At 40.4% G+C, this 16,723-nt stretch overlaps 1 protein-coding gene and 1 pseudogene across 6 annotated transcripts in view; one reads left to right on the forward strand and one right to left on the reverse strand.

Moving 5' to 3' along the window:
* The first annotated feature begins 917 nt into the window (after positions 1-917).
* TSGA10 (testis specific 10) overlaps positions 918-16,723 on the forward strand; it is a 104,542-nt gene continuing 88,736 nt past the window's right edge. For 2 of the 6 annotated variants that reach the window (XM_059079763.2, XM_067007104.1), the window contains exons 1-2: positions 1,025-1,377; positions 13,054-13,182. In XM_059079763.2, the coding sequence (XP_058935746.2) occupies positions 1,222-1,377; positions 13,054-13,182 (285 nt within the window). In that variant the 5' untranslated portion in view covers positions 1,025-1,221. Of the gene's footprint in view, positions 1,378-10,219; positions 10,232-13,053; positions 13,183-16,723 lie in introns of those variants that run through there. The other 4 variants (XM_067007107.1, XM_067007105.1, XM_067007106.1 and 1 more) reach the window with 4 other exon arrangements.
* On the reverse strand, positions 7,353-7,964 carry LOC131765840 (large ribosomal subunit protein uL13 pseudogene; annotated as a pseudogene).

The raw sequence follows: 16,723 nt of genomic DNA on the forward strand, positions 1-16,723 counted from the left end.
CTTGGGTTACTTAAGAAAAGTGGAACATGTTAAACATTAAGAAATGTTAAAAAGACAATATTTCTTTTCCAGCTGAGCTCCAAAAATTTGGCAGAATAATGCAATTCTTTCTTTTTCCCTAAAAAGTTCATTTCTTCATTTTTAGGTAATGTGGTCAATATTAACATAGTTGGATGGCCAAAAATAACATTACACCTGGTTAACTTAAATGAGTGTTCCCAGACCGAAGGCTCCTAATTGAGAGGACAAGTTTAAACGGTATTAAACAGGAGCAGAATCTGTACAATATTAAATATCAAGTGATATTACTTTTTTTTGTTAATCATGATCAGTTTTTCTTCAAAGGGGACTTGGAGAAGGCCTGGCTTGGGGAGAAGGCATACCGGTCAGGAACCTGCGCTGTCATCACTAGTTCTGTCACTCCCAGATTCAACCCAGACTGGATGGTGCCGGGCGGACGGGGCTCGGGGTCCGCAGGCTCCCCAGACTGCAGGCTGCGCGCGCTCACCCCAACAGGACGGTCTCTCCCCCAAAGCTGCAAGCAGCAGCACCCGACCCGGGAGGCTCCCCGCAAACAGGCCCCTGACTGCGGACCGGGAGCGCACGACCCTTCCAGCGCCCAAGAGCAACTCTGCGAAGTAACAAATTCACTGAACGCGGGTCCAGAATGGTACCCGATCCCTGGGGAAAATAGCACAAAAAAGCAGCAACAAAGCAGCAGGTGTCCCAGAGTTAACTGAAGGCAACCGGAGGGAATGGAGCCCTGCGCATGCGCATTCCACTCAGGTGCGGTCGCCGCGCCCAGGGAGTAAGGAAAAAGTCTTGGAAAAGGGCATAGCGGCTGGTTACTAGGAGACGGGACTCTCTGAGGGGTCGTCTAGACGCTGCGTGGGCGTGCGCCTGCGCGGCGCGGATGGACCAGGAAGAGGCCTTATCCTCAAGCGCCCTGTAAGGCGGACGGGAGGACATACGCGTCGCTACGTGCGTGGGTGCGCGCGCGCTTGTAGTCCCCGCTAGAGAGAGGGTCGAGCCAGGTACGCGTGCGCACAGAGACTTGGGGCGCGCTGGACGGAAGCGGAGCGTAGGCGCCGGGGAGGTGGAGGACGAGCCCCCTCAGGTACAGAGCGTGAGGGCGGGGCCGACGGCGGCGCAGGCCGGCGCTAACCGCCTCTGCCTCCTTCCCGCCGGGTTCCGCCTCCTTCCAACCCCCGGGGCCGGGCCATGTCGATTCGGGATGGGAAGGGAGAGGAAAGGGGCGGAGGATGGAAACCTCGAGGGACCTGGATCCCTGACGGAGGCGGAGTCCAGGCAGTCGCCGGGATGAGCTCCGGAGAGGACGGCAGGCCGAGAAGCCCGGGGAGGGACACGGAGCCCCAGGTAGAAGCGCGGGGATGCGCCGTGTTGGGGTAAAAAGCATCTCCTGGGCCAGAAGGCCTCTGAGAGGACAGCTGCAGGGGGCGGGTGTGGCGGGTGTTCGGGGCTGAGGGCGACCCCTGAGATGGGTATTGGCTGCTGGAGCCGCTGTTAGGGGCGGTAGCGGGCGGAGTTGTGGTCCAGGGAAGCCCGCCAGGAGCAAACTTTGCCCCTGTTGTCGTTTCTCGGGAGCTAAGGGTTGAGCCCAGTTCCTATGGTGACCGCCTCGCTGCCTACCACGGCTCTCCGCTTGGTCGTTGCGGGGACTGTTCTGTTTAGAAACGCTCTGGAGTGGAGCTGAGGAATTTGGAAGCCAGAGAATTGGGAGTTCAACCTGGCTCTTCCTGACTCCCAGCGTCTCACTTCTAAGCCACTTTATAGACTTGGCGAGGTGAAGGGCCGAGATTACGTAGGCAATTGCATGATAAATCTCATATAATTACAGTAGAAATTATACACCAGAAAGGCAGGGTACGCTGGCTTTCCTTTGAAAAAGTACTTAAGGTTTAAATTGAATAAGTCTACGGCGCTCAGGGAGCTGATACCTAAACACGCATAGGAATACACTTTCTTTTTCTTTAAATAAAGTCAAGGATGGCGATTTCAGGAAACGTTGCATAGATGATACAGGGTCTCTGTGTTTGTTTTCCTTTTTCCACTCAGGCCATTATATCTCACGATATTCGTTGTTGTAAATTTCCTCTAGTGGTTTTCAAAATTTCAAGCACACTTTTTTTCTAACCTGTAAGGAGATAAATAGAAGAATAATCGGGTTGCAACTAGAAGAAAATAGCTTAGTTATAAGTACGAAAGGAAAATGTTACATTATTCAGATCTGCCTCCAGGATAAAACTGATTTTTGTTTGTATGCTAATTGATGAATGAACTAAGCCATTTAGTCTTAATTAGTGGGTAATAACTAGGAAGATACATTAATCATATATTTATTTTAAACAGTATACACTTTAGCATTATTTAATGGCAGCTTCCAAAATAAATCTTGTTTACCTTCTGAAAAAAATCACTGCTTATGACCCAACAGATGTAGATGTTCTCTGGCTTTTCTGTCTTCTTCAGGTGCTTCTTTTTCCATTTGTTTTAGGATCATTTGCTTTTAAAAGTACTCCACAGAGGCAGTTAGAGCAGGTGTTATTCATTCCCTTTTCCAATCACGGGCTGCTCCTTGTCCCCTTTCATGACTTCTATGATAGCCACTTCCTTGCTTTTCCTTTTAGTTTCACCATCTTTGTATGTGACCATGCACTTTCCAGTTTGGCTTGTTTTTGAACTTTATGTAGTTGGGATTGTACTAAGTTTTCCTTTGTATTTTGCTTCGTTACTCAACATTGTTTTTAAGATTGATCCTTTTTATTGTTTGTAGTTAGTTTGTTGTTTGGTTTTCCATCGTAATAGTATACCACAATTTATCTACTGTTAGTGGACACTAGGGTTTCTATGGTTTTTGGTAAATATGAGGAACACTGCTGCGAATTTTCTTGTACACATACCCCCTGATAATCTCTTGAAGTGTGCTGGTTAGTAAGGTAGTTCTGTTTGTCTTAGTTATGCTATTTATGTCAGTCTATATTAAATTACTTTGGTTCTGAAAAACCTCTTGACAACAACTCTTTGATCCCCCCTTCTTATGTTTCCAAGAGGAAGTGATATATGATTATTCTCCTAAGGCCATTGTTTTATGCTCCTTCAAAAGGGCAAGTTATTTCTTCACAGTACAGTCTGTATTGAAGAGAAGTGAGGAGCTTGGGTTTGGATGGAATGACTGGAGAGATTATTTCTTTTTAAGAAAGGTTAAACAAGTGACCTTACTGTTTTGTTTTAAGTGAATTCCCAAAACATTTATTCACTTATTTTTTATAAATACAGAACCCTCCTCAAAATTATTCATAAAATTTTATGTGGTTTTCTACATCCTTCTGTTAGTGAAGCTATTCCATCCTACTTCAAAGTGTCTTTCAGTCTAAACTTTTAGAGACAATTTTCTAAAAAGAAAACAAGTTGACCTTTTGTGGAACCAGATTTCAAAATCCTATATAAGATACTCCAGTATTTTCAATTATTCTATCAAAATATTCAGTAGACGTTTGTTGAGCACATATTATATTTTTCTCAGCACTGATGATACTTTTTAGCATGTGATCTTAACTCCTGTTTCACTGAAAATTAAAATTCTGCCAGGCAGGAACTTCTTCAGATTTCTACCCCTTCTTATCTAAATCGTCACCTGACCTTGCTTTTTTTCTGTCTTGTCTCAAAGGACAGTGCGCATCCTTTACCTGGGTTTCCTCTTACTAGCTTATTGGGCTTTCTTGTTTAGTTAACATTAACCCATGTCTTAGGAATCGTCATTGTGTTTATACTGTAAGAATTCTTAACCTGGAATACAAGAAATTTGGGGAGTTCTTGAACCCCCTGGAATTGTTTGTAAAGTTTTGTATGTGTTTGCATTTTCCTGGGGTGACGATGTAGGGCTTTTGCTTAATTCTGAAAGGGGTCCTTGATATAGAGGAAATTAAGAAGCAATTTTTTTTAAAAAGTAAATATCACATTTGTTCTTTTTCTTTCTTTTTTTTTTAAAGAAGATGTTGGGGGTAGGAGTTAATTAATTAATTTATTTTTGCTGTGTTGGGTCTTAGTTTCTGTGCGAGGGCTTTCTCTAGTTGTGGCAAGTGGGGGCCACTCTTCATCACGGTGTGCGGGCCTCTCACTATCGCGGCCTCTCTTGTTGCGGAGCACAGGCTACAGACGCGCAGGCTCAGTAGTTGTGGCTTACGGACCTAGTTGCTCCGCAGCATGTGGGATCCTCCCAGACCAGGGCTCGAACCCATATCCCCTGCATTAGCAGGCAGATTCTCAACCACTGCGCCACCAGGGGAGCCCAAGAAGCAAGTTTTTCTCCTCTTCTGTTGGCCCTTCAACAACCCTGGTCTTTTCCCAAATTTTGTTCTACCTTTCTTCTCCCAATCATGCTTTGTAAAGCAAATCTACATTTTCTATTTCTTTTTCTTTACTACTCATTCATTTGTTAGTCCTCCTACCATTGAAACTATCTTGTTTGCCTCATCAAAATTCATTATTTGGGAAATGTTTTATTGAGTACCAACTTCATGCTGGGCACTCTTCTAGGCATTAGGGATATAACAGTGACTGGACAAGAGCCTAGATCACTTGGAGCTTACATTTGGTGGGGGGTGACAAACAATAAATAAATGAAGAAATAAGTGATATAATTTCAAATAGTGTTAAGTGCAATAACCTAATGGGTGAGTGAGTAGGAGAGAGACTACTTTAGGTAAGAGGTTGGGGAGGACCCTCTGATATTTCAGCCAAATTGCCAAGGGTAAGAAGGAGCCATTCATGTCAAGGGCTTGGGGGTGAGAATGTTCCTGACAGAGGGAAAGCAAGGGAGGAGGCCTCAGAGTGGAATGAGATTGGCACAGTAGAGGAACAGAAAGAAAACCAATAAAGCTAGCGGGTGAACAAAGAAGAGAGTAGTAGGTCTATTTAGGGAAGTGAAGGCAGCGGCCAAATCATGTAGGACCTTAAAAAGTTGGGCTTTTGTAAGAAAATTGAAATCGTATCAAGTATCTCTTCTGACCACAACGCTATGAGACTACATATCAATTACAGGAAAAAAATCTGTACGAAATACAAACACATGGAAGCTAAACAATACACTACCTAATAACCAAGAGATCACTGATCTCAAAAAATACCTAGAAACAAATGACAATGAAAACACAACAACCCAAAACCTATGGGAGGCAGCAAAAGCAGTTCTAAGAGAGAAGTTTATAGCAATACAATCCTACCTCAAGAAACAAGAAACATCTCAAATAAACAACCTAACCTTATACCTAGAGCAATTAGAGAAAGAAGAACAAAAAACCCCCAAAGTTAGCAGAAGGAAAGAAATCATAAAGATCAGATCAGAAATAAATGAATAAGAAATGAAGGAAACAATAGCAAAGGTCAATAAAACTAAAAGCTGGTTCTTTGAGAAGATAGACAAAATTGATAAACCATTAGCCAGACTCATCAAGAAAAATGGAGAGGACTCAAATCAATAAAATTAGAAATGAAAAAGGAGAAGTTACAACAGACACTGCAGAAATACAAAGCATCCTAAGAGACTACTACAAGCAACTCTATGCCAGTAAAATGGACAACCTGGAAGAAATGGACAAATTCTTAGACAGGTATAGCCTTTTAAGATGGAACCAGTAAGAAATAGAAAATATGAACAGACCAATCACAAGTAATGAAATTGAAACTGTGACTAAAAGTCTTCCAACAAACAAAAGTCCAGGACCAGATGGCTTCACAGGTAAATTCTATCAAACACTTAGAGAAGAGGTGACACCCATCCTTCTCAAACTCTTTCAAAATATAGCAGAGGAACACTCCCAAACACATTCTATGAGGCCACCATCACTCTGATACCAAAACCAGACAAAGATGTCACAAAAAAAGAAAACTACAGGCCAATATCTCTGATGAACATAGATGGAAAAATTCACAAGAAAATACTAGCAAACAGAATCCAACAGCACATTAAAAGGTTCATGCACCATGATCAAGTGGGGTTTATCCCAGGAATGCAAGGATTCTTCAATATATGCAAATCATTCAATGTGATGCACCATATTAACAAACTGAAGGATAAAAACCATACGGTAATCTCAATAGATGCAGAAAAAGCTTTTGACAAAATTCAACACCCATTTATGATAAAAACTCTGCAGAAAGTAGGCATAGAGGGAACCTATCTCAACATATAATAAAGCCACATATGACAAACCCACAGTCAACATCCTTCTCAGTGGTGAAAAACTGAAACCATTTCCTCTAAGATCAGGAATGAGACAAGGTTGCCCACTCTCACCACTGTTATTCAACATAGTTTTGTAAGTTTTAGCCACAGCAATCAGAGAACAAAAAGAAATAAATGGAATCAAATTGGAAAAGAAGAAGTAAAGCTGTCACTGTTTGTAGATGACATGATACTATACATAGAGAATCCTAAAGGTGCTACCAGAAAACTACTAGAGCTAATCAGTGAATTTGGTAAAGTAGCAGGATACAAAATTAATGCACAGAAATCTCTTGGATTCCTATACACTAAAGATGAAAAATCTGAAAGAGAAATTAAGGAAACACTCCCATTTACCATTGCAACAAAAAGATAAAATACTAGGAATAAACCTACCTATGGAGAAAAAAGACCTGTATGCAGAAAACTATAAGACACTGATGAAAGAAATTAAAGATGATACCACAGATGGAGAGATATACCATGTTCTTGGTTTGGAAGACTCAACATTGTGAAAATGACTATACTACCCAAAGCAATCTGCAGATTCAGTGCAATCCCTATCAAACTACCAAAGTCATTTTTCACAGAATTAGAACAAAAAATTTCACAATTGTTATGGAAACACAAAAGACCCCAAATAGCCAAAGCAATCTTGAGAAAGAAAAACAGAGCTGGAGGAGTCAGGCTTCCTGACTTCAGACTATACTACAAAGCTACAATGATCAAGACAGTATGGTTCTGGCACAAAAGCAGAAATAGAGATCAATGGAACAGGATAGAAAGCCCAGAGATAAACCCACGCACATATGGTCACCTTATCTTTGATAAAGGAGGCAAGAGTATACAATGGAGGAAAGACTGCCTCTTCAATAAGTGGTGCCGGGAAAACTGGACAGCTACATGTAAAAGAATGAAATTAGAACAGTTCCTAACACCATACACAAAAATAAACTCAAAATGGATTAAAGACCTAAATGTAAGGCCAGACACTATCAAACTCTTAGAGGAAAACATAGGCAGAACACTCTATGACATAAATCACAGCAAGATCCTTTTTCTTCTTTTTTTTTAAAAAATTAAGAATCAACAGTCAATTTTATTGGGCTCAGACTAAGAATCCATGGGTTTTGAGGACCTCTGTTAATTTGTCAGTTTTCTTCTCTGTGTTCTTTTCGGCCTGCTTCTATAGCCTTGTGATCTGCTTCTTTTTCCAGTAGTGGATCTTGGCCTTCTCATTTCTCTTCTCCTCAAGGGTGGCTGTTACTGCCTGGTACTTCCAGGCAACCTGATGAGCCAGGAACCCCATGTAGGCAAACTTGCACGTAGGCTTCAGACACACAACCTTGAGTGCGGTAGGAACCACCATCCACTTTTTCTTGTCATAGGGTGGCAGGATCCCATCAAACACCTTGAGGCAGTCCAGAGCGGCCTGGCCTTGCTTGGTCTTACGGGGCAGCATGCCTTGCACTGTCTGCCAGAAGATGCAGCTGGGGGCTCAGAAGTGGTAGGGGCTGTGGGAGGGGTTGGTGTTCATCCGCTTGCAGAGGAATGCCAGGTACTTCAACTTGTTTCTATAGAAATTGCCAGAAATGTTGATGCCCTCACAGCACACAACCACCCCCTTTTGACCCAGAAGCACCTGCTCAGCCATGATGGCCACCGGGCAGCCCAGGAGATGACCTCGGCCATCGAGAACCAGGACCTGCCCCTCCGCCATCTTTGGCAGCCGCCTCCAAAGTTCTTTTTTGACCCACCTCCTAGAGAAATGGAAATAAAAACAAAAATAAATAAATGGGACCTAATGAAACCTAAAAGCTTTTGCACAGCAAAGGAAAACGAAAACAAGACAAAAAGACAACCCTCAGAATGGGAGAAAATATTTGCAAATGAAGCAGCTGACAAAGGATTAATCTCCAAAATATGCAAGCAGTGCAATATCAAGAAAACAAACAACCCAATCCAAAAATGGGCAGAAGACCTAAATAGACATTTCTCCAAAGAAGAAATACAGATTGCCAACAAACACATGAAAAGATGCTCAACATCACTAATCATTAGAGAAATGCAAATCAAAACTACAGTGATGTATCACCTCACACTGGTGAGAATGGCCATCATCAAGAAGTCTACAAACAATAAATGCTAGAGAGGGTGTGGAGAAAAGGGAACCACTGTCTTGCACTATTGATGGGAATGTAAATTGATACAGCTACTATGGAGAACAGTATGGAGGTTCCTTGAAAAACTAAAAGTAGAACAACTGTATGACCCAGCAATCCCTCTGCTGGGTATATACCCTGAGAAAACCATAATTCAAAAAGAGTCATTTACCACAACATTCATTACAGTACTAACAATAGCCAGGACATGGAAGCAACCCAAGTGTCCATCGACAGATGAATGGATAAAGAAGATGTGGTACATATATACAGTGGAATATTACTCAGCCATAAAAGGAAATGAAATTGAGTTATTTGTAGTAAGGTGGATGGACCTAAAGTCTGTCATACAGAGTGAAGTAAGTCAGAAAGAGAAAAACAAATACCATATGCTAACACATATATATGAAATCTAAAAAAAAAAAGTTTTGAAGAACCTAGGGGCAGGACAGGAATAACTACGCAGACATAGAGAATGGATTTGAGCATGCAGGGATGGAGAAGGGTAAGCTGAGATGAAGTGAGTGACATGGACATATATACACTACCAAATGTAAAATAGATAGCTACTGGGAAGCAGCTGCATAGCACAGGGAGATCAGCTTGGTGTTTTGTGACCACCTAGAGGGGTGGAATAAGGAGGGTGGGAGGGAGAAGCAAGAGAGAAGGGATATGGGGATATATGTATGCATATAGCTGACTCACTTTGTTAGACAGCAGAAGCTAACACAACACTGTAAAGCAATTATACTCCAATAAAGATGTTAAAGGAAAAAAGAAAAAAAAATGTGAGCTACCTTTGTAGGCTAGAGATTAAAGCAAAAAAAGTTTGACTTTTATTCTGATTGCAGTGGGAAGCCATTGGAGTGTTTTGAGCAGGATCTCATTATTTTAAAGTGATTGTTTCGATTTCAGTTTGGAAAACAGGTTACAGGGAGCCACAGTGGAAGCAAAAAGACCAGTTAGGAGACAATTTCAGTAATCCATGTGGGAGATGATGGTGACTTGAACCAAGTAGGTGATAATAAAAGTGTACAGAAGTGGATGGATTAGGGATATATTTTGGAGGTAGATCCAAAGGGCTTGTTGATGGATTTGATGAGGTTCAGGAAAAGAGGAAACAAAGACAACGCCTTGGTTTTTGACCTTGATCACTGCACAAATGACAGTGCCATGTGACATGGGAAAGACTGGGAAGGAACATGGTGGAGGCAGGGTTGAGAGCAGAAATGCAGGTGGGGGAATTGAGGTCTGTTTTAACGTGTTAAGTTGTGATGGCTTTGGGCATCCAATAAACAATATAATGTGTTAAGTGCTCCAGTAGGGATATGGTCATAGTTTGGAGGGAACTGTATTCCCTTAGCATACGTATGTGTGACACTAATCATACTGTACTGTAATTTCTGATTTGTTTTGGACTTCCCTAGATTCATTGAGGCTTGAAATTGTAAGGTTTTTGTTTTTGTTTTTATTTTATTTTATTTATTTTATTTTTGGCTGCATCGGGTCTTTGTTGCTGTACGCGGGCTTTTCTCTGGTTGCAGGGAGAGGGGGCTACTCTTCATTGTGGTGCTCAGGCTTCTTCTTGTGGTGGCTTCTCTTTTTGGGAACACGGGCTCTAGGTACGCAGGCTTCAGTAGTTGTGACGCACAGGCTCCGTAGTTGTAGCTTGCGGGCTCTAGAGTGCAGGCTCAGTAGTTGTGGCGCACGGGCTTAGTTGCTCCGCAGCATGTGGGATCTTCCTGGACCAGGGCTCGAACCCGTGTCTCCTGCATTGGCAGGTGGATTCTTAACCACTGCGCCACCAGGGAAGCCCCTTGAAATTGTAAGTTTTTATTTGTTTTCCATCTTTCTAGCTCCCAAATCTAATATTGGTTCATCCTTACCCTAGCTGTTTATAAATTTGTTTGGTAAGTGAATAAATGTTACAGTCTGATAGTATGAACTGAAACTGTGATAGTAACGATGGAAGAAATGTGTTTGAGAGAGATTTTAGTGAAAAGATCAGTAGGCCATGACGGCCAATTAAATAAGTTGAGTCAGTGAGAGGAATTAGTAATAATAGTAATTGTAAATAATAATATATATATATATAGCAGTTATTATTTATTGCCAGGCACTGTTCTAAGTGCTTTACATATAATAACTCATTTAATCCTTGCAACAACTCTATGAGGCAAGTACTGTTATGATCCCTATTTTAGAGATGAGGAAGCCATGGCCAGAGAAATAACTTGCCTGTGGTCATGCAGCTAAGAAGGGGCAGAACAGACATTATGAACAGAAGCAGTCTGAGGCTAAAGAACATGCTCTTAACCACTATGCTGTGTTGCTTCCCCATTGAGAATGATTGTGATTCTAGCTTGGGTGTTTATGATGACAATTTGCTGCTTACAAAGTACTTTACTTGTGTTCTCTGAGATCTGTACAGGAACACAAGTTCCATTTAGAGATCACTGGAAGGTGGAAGATATTCAGGTGGCCTGAGGTGGAGAAACTGGCATGCCAGGCATAGGCATTTCAGATACACTGATTTCTCTCCCTTTTTATTGCCTCCAAAGCTAGTGCAGGGAAAGTCGCAACTCTAATATGATGGCTCACAATTGTCAGGTAGACTCTTGGTCTCTTTATACTTTTAATTTCTAGACTAGACTGATAGTAAACTTGACTGTTCATTTTACCAAAAAGAAGAGGGAAGATTCCATTTTATCTGCTTTAGTACACTGCTTCATTATCAACCTCTACAAATTTGTATTGACACCTTCCTGTTATCTAAAGAGCTCTGTGCAGATTGGTAGGAATACAGAGAGCTCTAGGATATTATTTGTTAAGATTCTAATAACTGTGTGAGGAAGACATATCCAGAGAAAGTAAATAGCTACATAAATTGTTCTATTACCAAGATATTTGGATGTCTCAATGAAGAGGTGATCACTATTCGATGGAGAAGACAGAAAACCTCCTAGAGAATATAGAATTCAAGCTGAGCCTTAGAAGTGTCTTTACTTCAGTGGAAAAAAGAGTGAGGGCAAAGCTCATGAACAAAAGATAATATGTTTCTGAATGTATGTATAAAGAAGGTGTAGGATAGTTTGTCTTTAATAGAGGGGTTTTTGGAGGTGTCAAGTAGGAGATAAATTTGAAGAAGTAGGAAGGGACCAAGTTATGAAGAACTTTGTATGCTAGGCAGGTTTAGATTTTAGGTCCTTGCTATTCAAGGTGTAGTCTGTGTGCTAGCCAAATAGGAATCGCTGAGCAGCTTTGTAGAAATGCAGTATTTCAGACCTACTGTGAGTAATAATCTCATTTTAACAAGATTCCCAAATGATTTGTATGTTTACTAAAATTTGAAAAGTACTGCTATCGTGAGGAGTCATTTGATCCAGTTATACTTAGTCACATGTTTATAACTAGGAACACATTTTTCAGCAGAAACTATGTAAGAAATGGTAGTTAGGATTTCAGCCTAACCCATAAAGGCCTAAAATGATTCATAGTTAGGAATGCTCTTTGAGATCTAATGCTGAAGTTCCAGGAGAGGCAGGAACTGCTGGACTGGAGAACAGAAAAAGCAGATTTGTGTCTTGTTTAGGGAAAGGGAAAAAGGGAAATAAACCTGTCAGACTGCTAAGGGCTGGGTTGTACAGGGCGTTAACACAAGGTCAGTGACTGGGGAATCCTGAGCCTGTAATTTCCCAAGCACTAGATTTTGGAGCATAGCATCTCTGTTGCTTTGCTTGTAGCAAATTCTCTCTTAACATAATGGCAGCCTTGATTCAGAGAAAGAACAAATTATTTCCTTCAATTATACAGTTTCTAAGATACATAGTCAAGTAAAAAAAGCACAGTGCAGAGTAGTATGTATAGTATGCTAAAGTGAGAAATCTTTTAACGTGGTTATTTTGCACGTGTGCAAATATGTATGTAGAAAAATTCTGAGAAATGGAATTATTTGTACAGAAGCTATGTGTATTTGTAATGTTGCTAGATTTTACCCAGTTGTTCTTCATAAATACTGTGTCAATTTACACTGCCACAGAATGCTAACTTATATATCCAATTTTATGATTTTTGCCAATGTGATGGTTAAAAAATGGTATCCTAGTGTTGTTTTAATTTGTATTCCTTTAAATGGTGAGACTGAATATCTTTAAATCTATTTAAAAGCCATTTCTGTGAAATATCCATATTCTTGGCCAATTTTTATATTAAGGTATTTCTTTTCCTTTTTAAAATTATAGTAATTATTTATATATTAGGGAAATTAGCCCTTTGTGATATGGGTAGCAAACCTTTTTGTTAATATACAAAAATAACAATAAACAGGTAGCTAGTGAACATCATAGCCCTGGAAGTAGACCACTTAATTTGCTGCTGACCCATATTCCCTTAGATACGGTAGAGTATGTCTTTTTTGAAAAGCATGTTCAATACTATAGTTTTATATTTGGAAAACACACAGAAGTAGTTTTATAATATAAAGTTTTAAGAAAGTAAATGTTGATGAAGACCTTTTAGCTGGTAGAACAGGTTAAAAACAATTTATTAATTGAATGTTGTTAATTTTCAAAATTATGATTGTTGTGGGAAATCACAAGGCTGTTTTAAACCTGACTGTCTCTATATTATTACCATTCCTTCCACTAGGTTACCACCAAAGAACATGATTTTGGTCTAGGGGCTCCAGTTTCTGAAGCTGAAAAATACCAGAATATTCTCCAGCTAGAACAAGAAGTGAGAAATCAAGACAAATTCATTTCTTCACTGAAGTTACAGGTTACATTTAATTTCTCTGCATATTTCCCTAAATTAATTTGGGATGGGGGCCTATATTAAAATAAGATAGAGAATAAATACCAATTCAGTGCTCATTTAAATTGTATGGGTCTAAAATCATTCCATTTTTATCTTAACCATTTTGAAACACATAGATTCAGAGTTAGTGAGTGCAAACTGTATGCCAGGTGTTGTATCAGATGCCTTTCAAGTACATAATCTTACTTAATCATCCCAACTTTGTGAAATTGTGATGTTATTTCCATTTTACCGATGTGGAAGCCAAAGTTCCAAGAGGCCAAAGAATTATGATATTTGACTAATGAGTGACAGAGCTAGGATTTCTCTGAACTCCCAAGGTAGCTAGAATTTGAATCCAGTTCTCTGAACTCCCAAGTTCATTATTGTTTCTGTTCTTCTGGTGTCTGACCTGTGGTATAGCTATTAATAAAGGCTATTAAAAGAAACTTCCTCTTCTAGGAAAATGGAGTAGACTTACTTTTCCTTACTCTTCCCACTAAATACAGCTAAAAACCCTGGATATTATGTATAAAACAAGCATAAGAACACTCTGAAAGGTGGGAAGAAGGAAGACTGGCTAGAGACCTCAGCACACAGTGAATGTTAGGACATGTTAGGGAGTTCCTGGTTTTCTTTTTGTTCCATATATCCCAGGCAGAGTACTGGAAAAACTGGCAACCAGAAGTAATGGGTGCAGATTTATAAAGGTCTCAGAAAAGCCATCCCTTTCTAGCTGAAGGACTAGGAAATGGGCAATCTAGCAAGGCAGATTACTCTTAGACAAGAACTACCCACTTTAAGCAGACACCAAGGAAAAAACTAGCTCCATTCCTGCCAGCAAAGGCTAAGAGCCCAGATGTCCACCCTTCTCCTGCTGTAACATGAACTCCATCCTAGTCCCATCCCCCCCACCCTGCCCCACAAGGCCCCCATCCCGCCAGGGTGGTATCAAAGAAGAAGGCTGAGTGGGGAACCAAGACTTTTGTGTCATTCAGGAAGTAAGGAAGTCCCTAACTCCATATTGTCAGCAGAGACCACATGGGGAGCCAAGAAGTCCACCGCCACCTGGTAGTAAGAGGTGCCCCATTTCCTCTTTGCTGGGATGATATCAGAAGAGACCTAATGCAGAGTCAGAACCTTTACCACCCTCCAACAGTAACAAGTCCACCCACCCACAGTGGCAGTGGAGGATACGTGGGAGCGGTAATAAGGAGCCTCCATTCTTTCAGCTCTGGTGGTATCAGCAGAGGCCTGGTGGGGAGCCTGAATTCCCATTCCTGCCTAGCAGTAACAAGGAGCCCCACCCTTCCCAGGTGTCAAAGGAGGCCTAGTGGAGAAATTGGACTTTTACTCCCATCCAACAGTAACAAGGCAGTATCCCTCTTTTCTTGCTGGAGCGGTGTCACAGGAAGCCTACTGAAAGATAAGAGTCGGTGTCTTAGACTATGAGGTCTCAATAAAAAACAAAAACAAAAACACTCCTCATCCCCGAAATCAGGAAGATCTCAACCTCTATGAGAAAAGACAATCAAGAGATGCCAACACACAGATGAATCACATATGACAATTATCTGACAAGGATTTTAAATTAACCATCATATAAATGCTTCAACAAGTAATTTTGAGCACACTTGAAACAAACAGAAAATCTTATCAAAGAAATAAGATATAAAGTACAGCCAAGTGGAATTTTGGTAGCAAACCGGCTATTCGAAATAAAAGATATAAAGTAGAGGCAAGTGGAATTTTGGTAGCAAACAAGCTGTTCTTCAGTAGGTGATAGATAAACAAACTGTGGTACATAATAGAAAATTATTCACTGATCAAAAGACATGAGCTATCAAGCCATAAAAAGACATGAAGGAACCTTGGAAGGATATTGTGAGGTGAAAAAAGCCAATCAAAAGGTTACATACTCTGTGATTCCAACTATATGACTTTCTGGGAAAGACAAAACATAGAGACATTAGAAGATCACTGGTTGCCAGGGATTTGGAGGGAGGAAGGGGTGAATGGAGCACAGGGGATTTTTAGGGCAGTGAAACCATCCTGTGTACAGTAATGATGGATACATGTCACTGTACATTTGTAAAAACCTGCAGAATCAACAACCCAAAGAGTGAACCCTAATTAAACTCTGGATTTTAGTTAATAATAACGTGTAATGTTGGTTCATCAATTGTAACCAATGTACCACACTAAAACAAGATGTAAATAAGGGGAAACTGGGGTGAGTTGGAACGGGGAGAAGGGGTATGTGGGAACTCTCTGTACTTACTGGTCAATTTTTCTGTAAACCTAAAACTGCTCTAAAAAAAGTAAGGTCTATTAAAAAAAATATATGGGAGAAAATACTTCCAAATTATGTATCTGATAAGGGATTAATATCCAGAATATATAAAGAACTCCTATAACTCAACAACAAAAAACCCCAAAACAACACAATTCAAAAATGGGCAAAAGACTTGAAGGGATGTTTCTACAGAGAAGATATACAGATGGCCAATAAACATGAAAAGATGCTCAACATCACCAGTCATTAAGGAAATGCAAGTCAAAACCACAATGAGATATCACTTCACACCAATTAGGACCACTATTATCAAAAAGCAGAAAATAACAAGTGTTGGTGAGGATGTGGAGAATCTGGAGCTCTTGTGCATTGCTAATGTAAAATGGTTTAAGCATAGTACAAAAAGGTTTGGCAATTCCTCAGAAAGTTAAGTATAGAATTACCATGTGATCCAGCTATTCCACTCCTAGGAATATCCCCCAAAGATTAAAAGCAGGGACTCAAACAGATACTTGTGCACCAATGTTCATAACAGCATTATTTATGATAGCCAAAAGGTGGAAACAGCTCAGGTTCCGTGGACAGATGAATGGATAAACAAAATGGGGTGCATACAAACAATGGAACTTTATTCAACCTTAATTCTGAAAGGAGACGACTAGATGGAAGAGCCCTGAAAACAGCGTGCGCTCATTGACATAAGCCAGGCACAGAAGGGGAGATATTGTGTGACTCCACTTATATGAGGCGGGCAGATTCATAGATAATTGTTTAATGGGTACAGAGTTTCAGTGTGTGATGATGAAAAAGTTCTGCAAATGGACATGGGATGGTTGCACAATGTTGTGAATGTACTTAATGCCATTGAATTTTACATTTTAAAATGGTTAGAGTGGTAAATTTTATGATGTTCTATTTTACCACAATAAAAAAGTTTAAAAAAATACAGTAACTGAAATTAAAAACTCAGTGTTCTCAAACAAAAACATGGAGAGGAGGAGAAAAGAATGAATCAGTGAACATGAAGATAGAAATAAAGAAATGACCTGATCTGAATAATAGAGAGAAAAATAGATTGAAAAAATGTGAACAGAGGCTCAGGGACAGGTGGACATATAACAAAAGATCTACATTTGGGTCATTGGAGTCCCAGAAAGAGAGGTAAGAGAAGGTGGGGCTGAAAAAAATATTCAAAGAAATAATGGCTAAATAGTTCCCAAATTTGGC

The sequence above is a fragment of the Kogia breviceps genome, chromosome 11 (genome assembly GCF_026419965.1).
Source record: "Kogia breviceps isolate mKogBre1 chromosome 11, mKogBre1 haplotype 1, whole genome shotgun sequence".
Taxonomy (NCBI): domain Eukaryota; kingdom Metazoa; phylum Chordata; class Mammalia; order Artiodactyla; family Physeteridae; genus Kogia; species Kogia breviceps.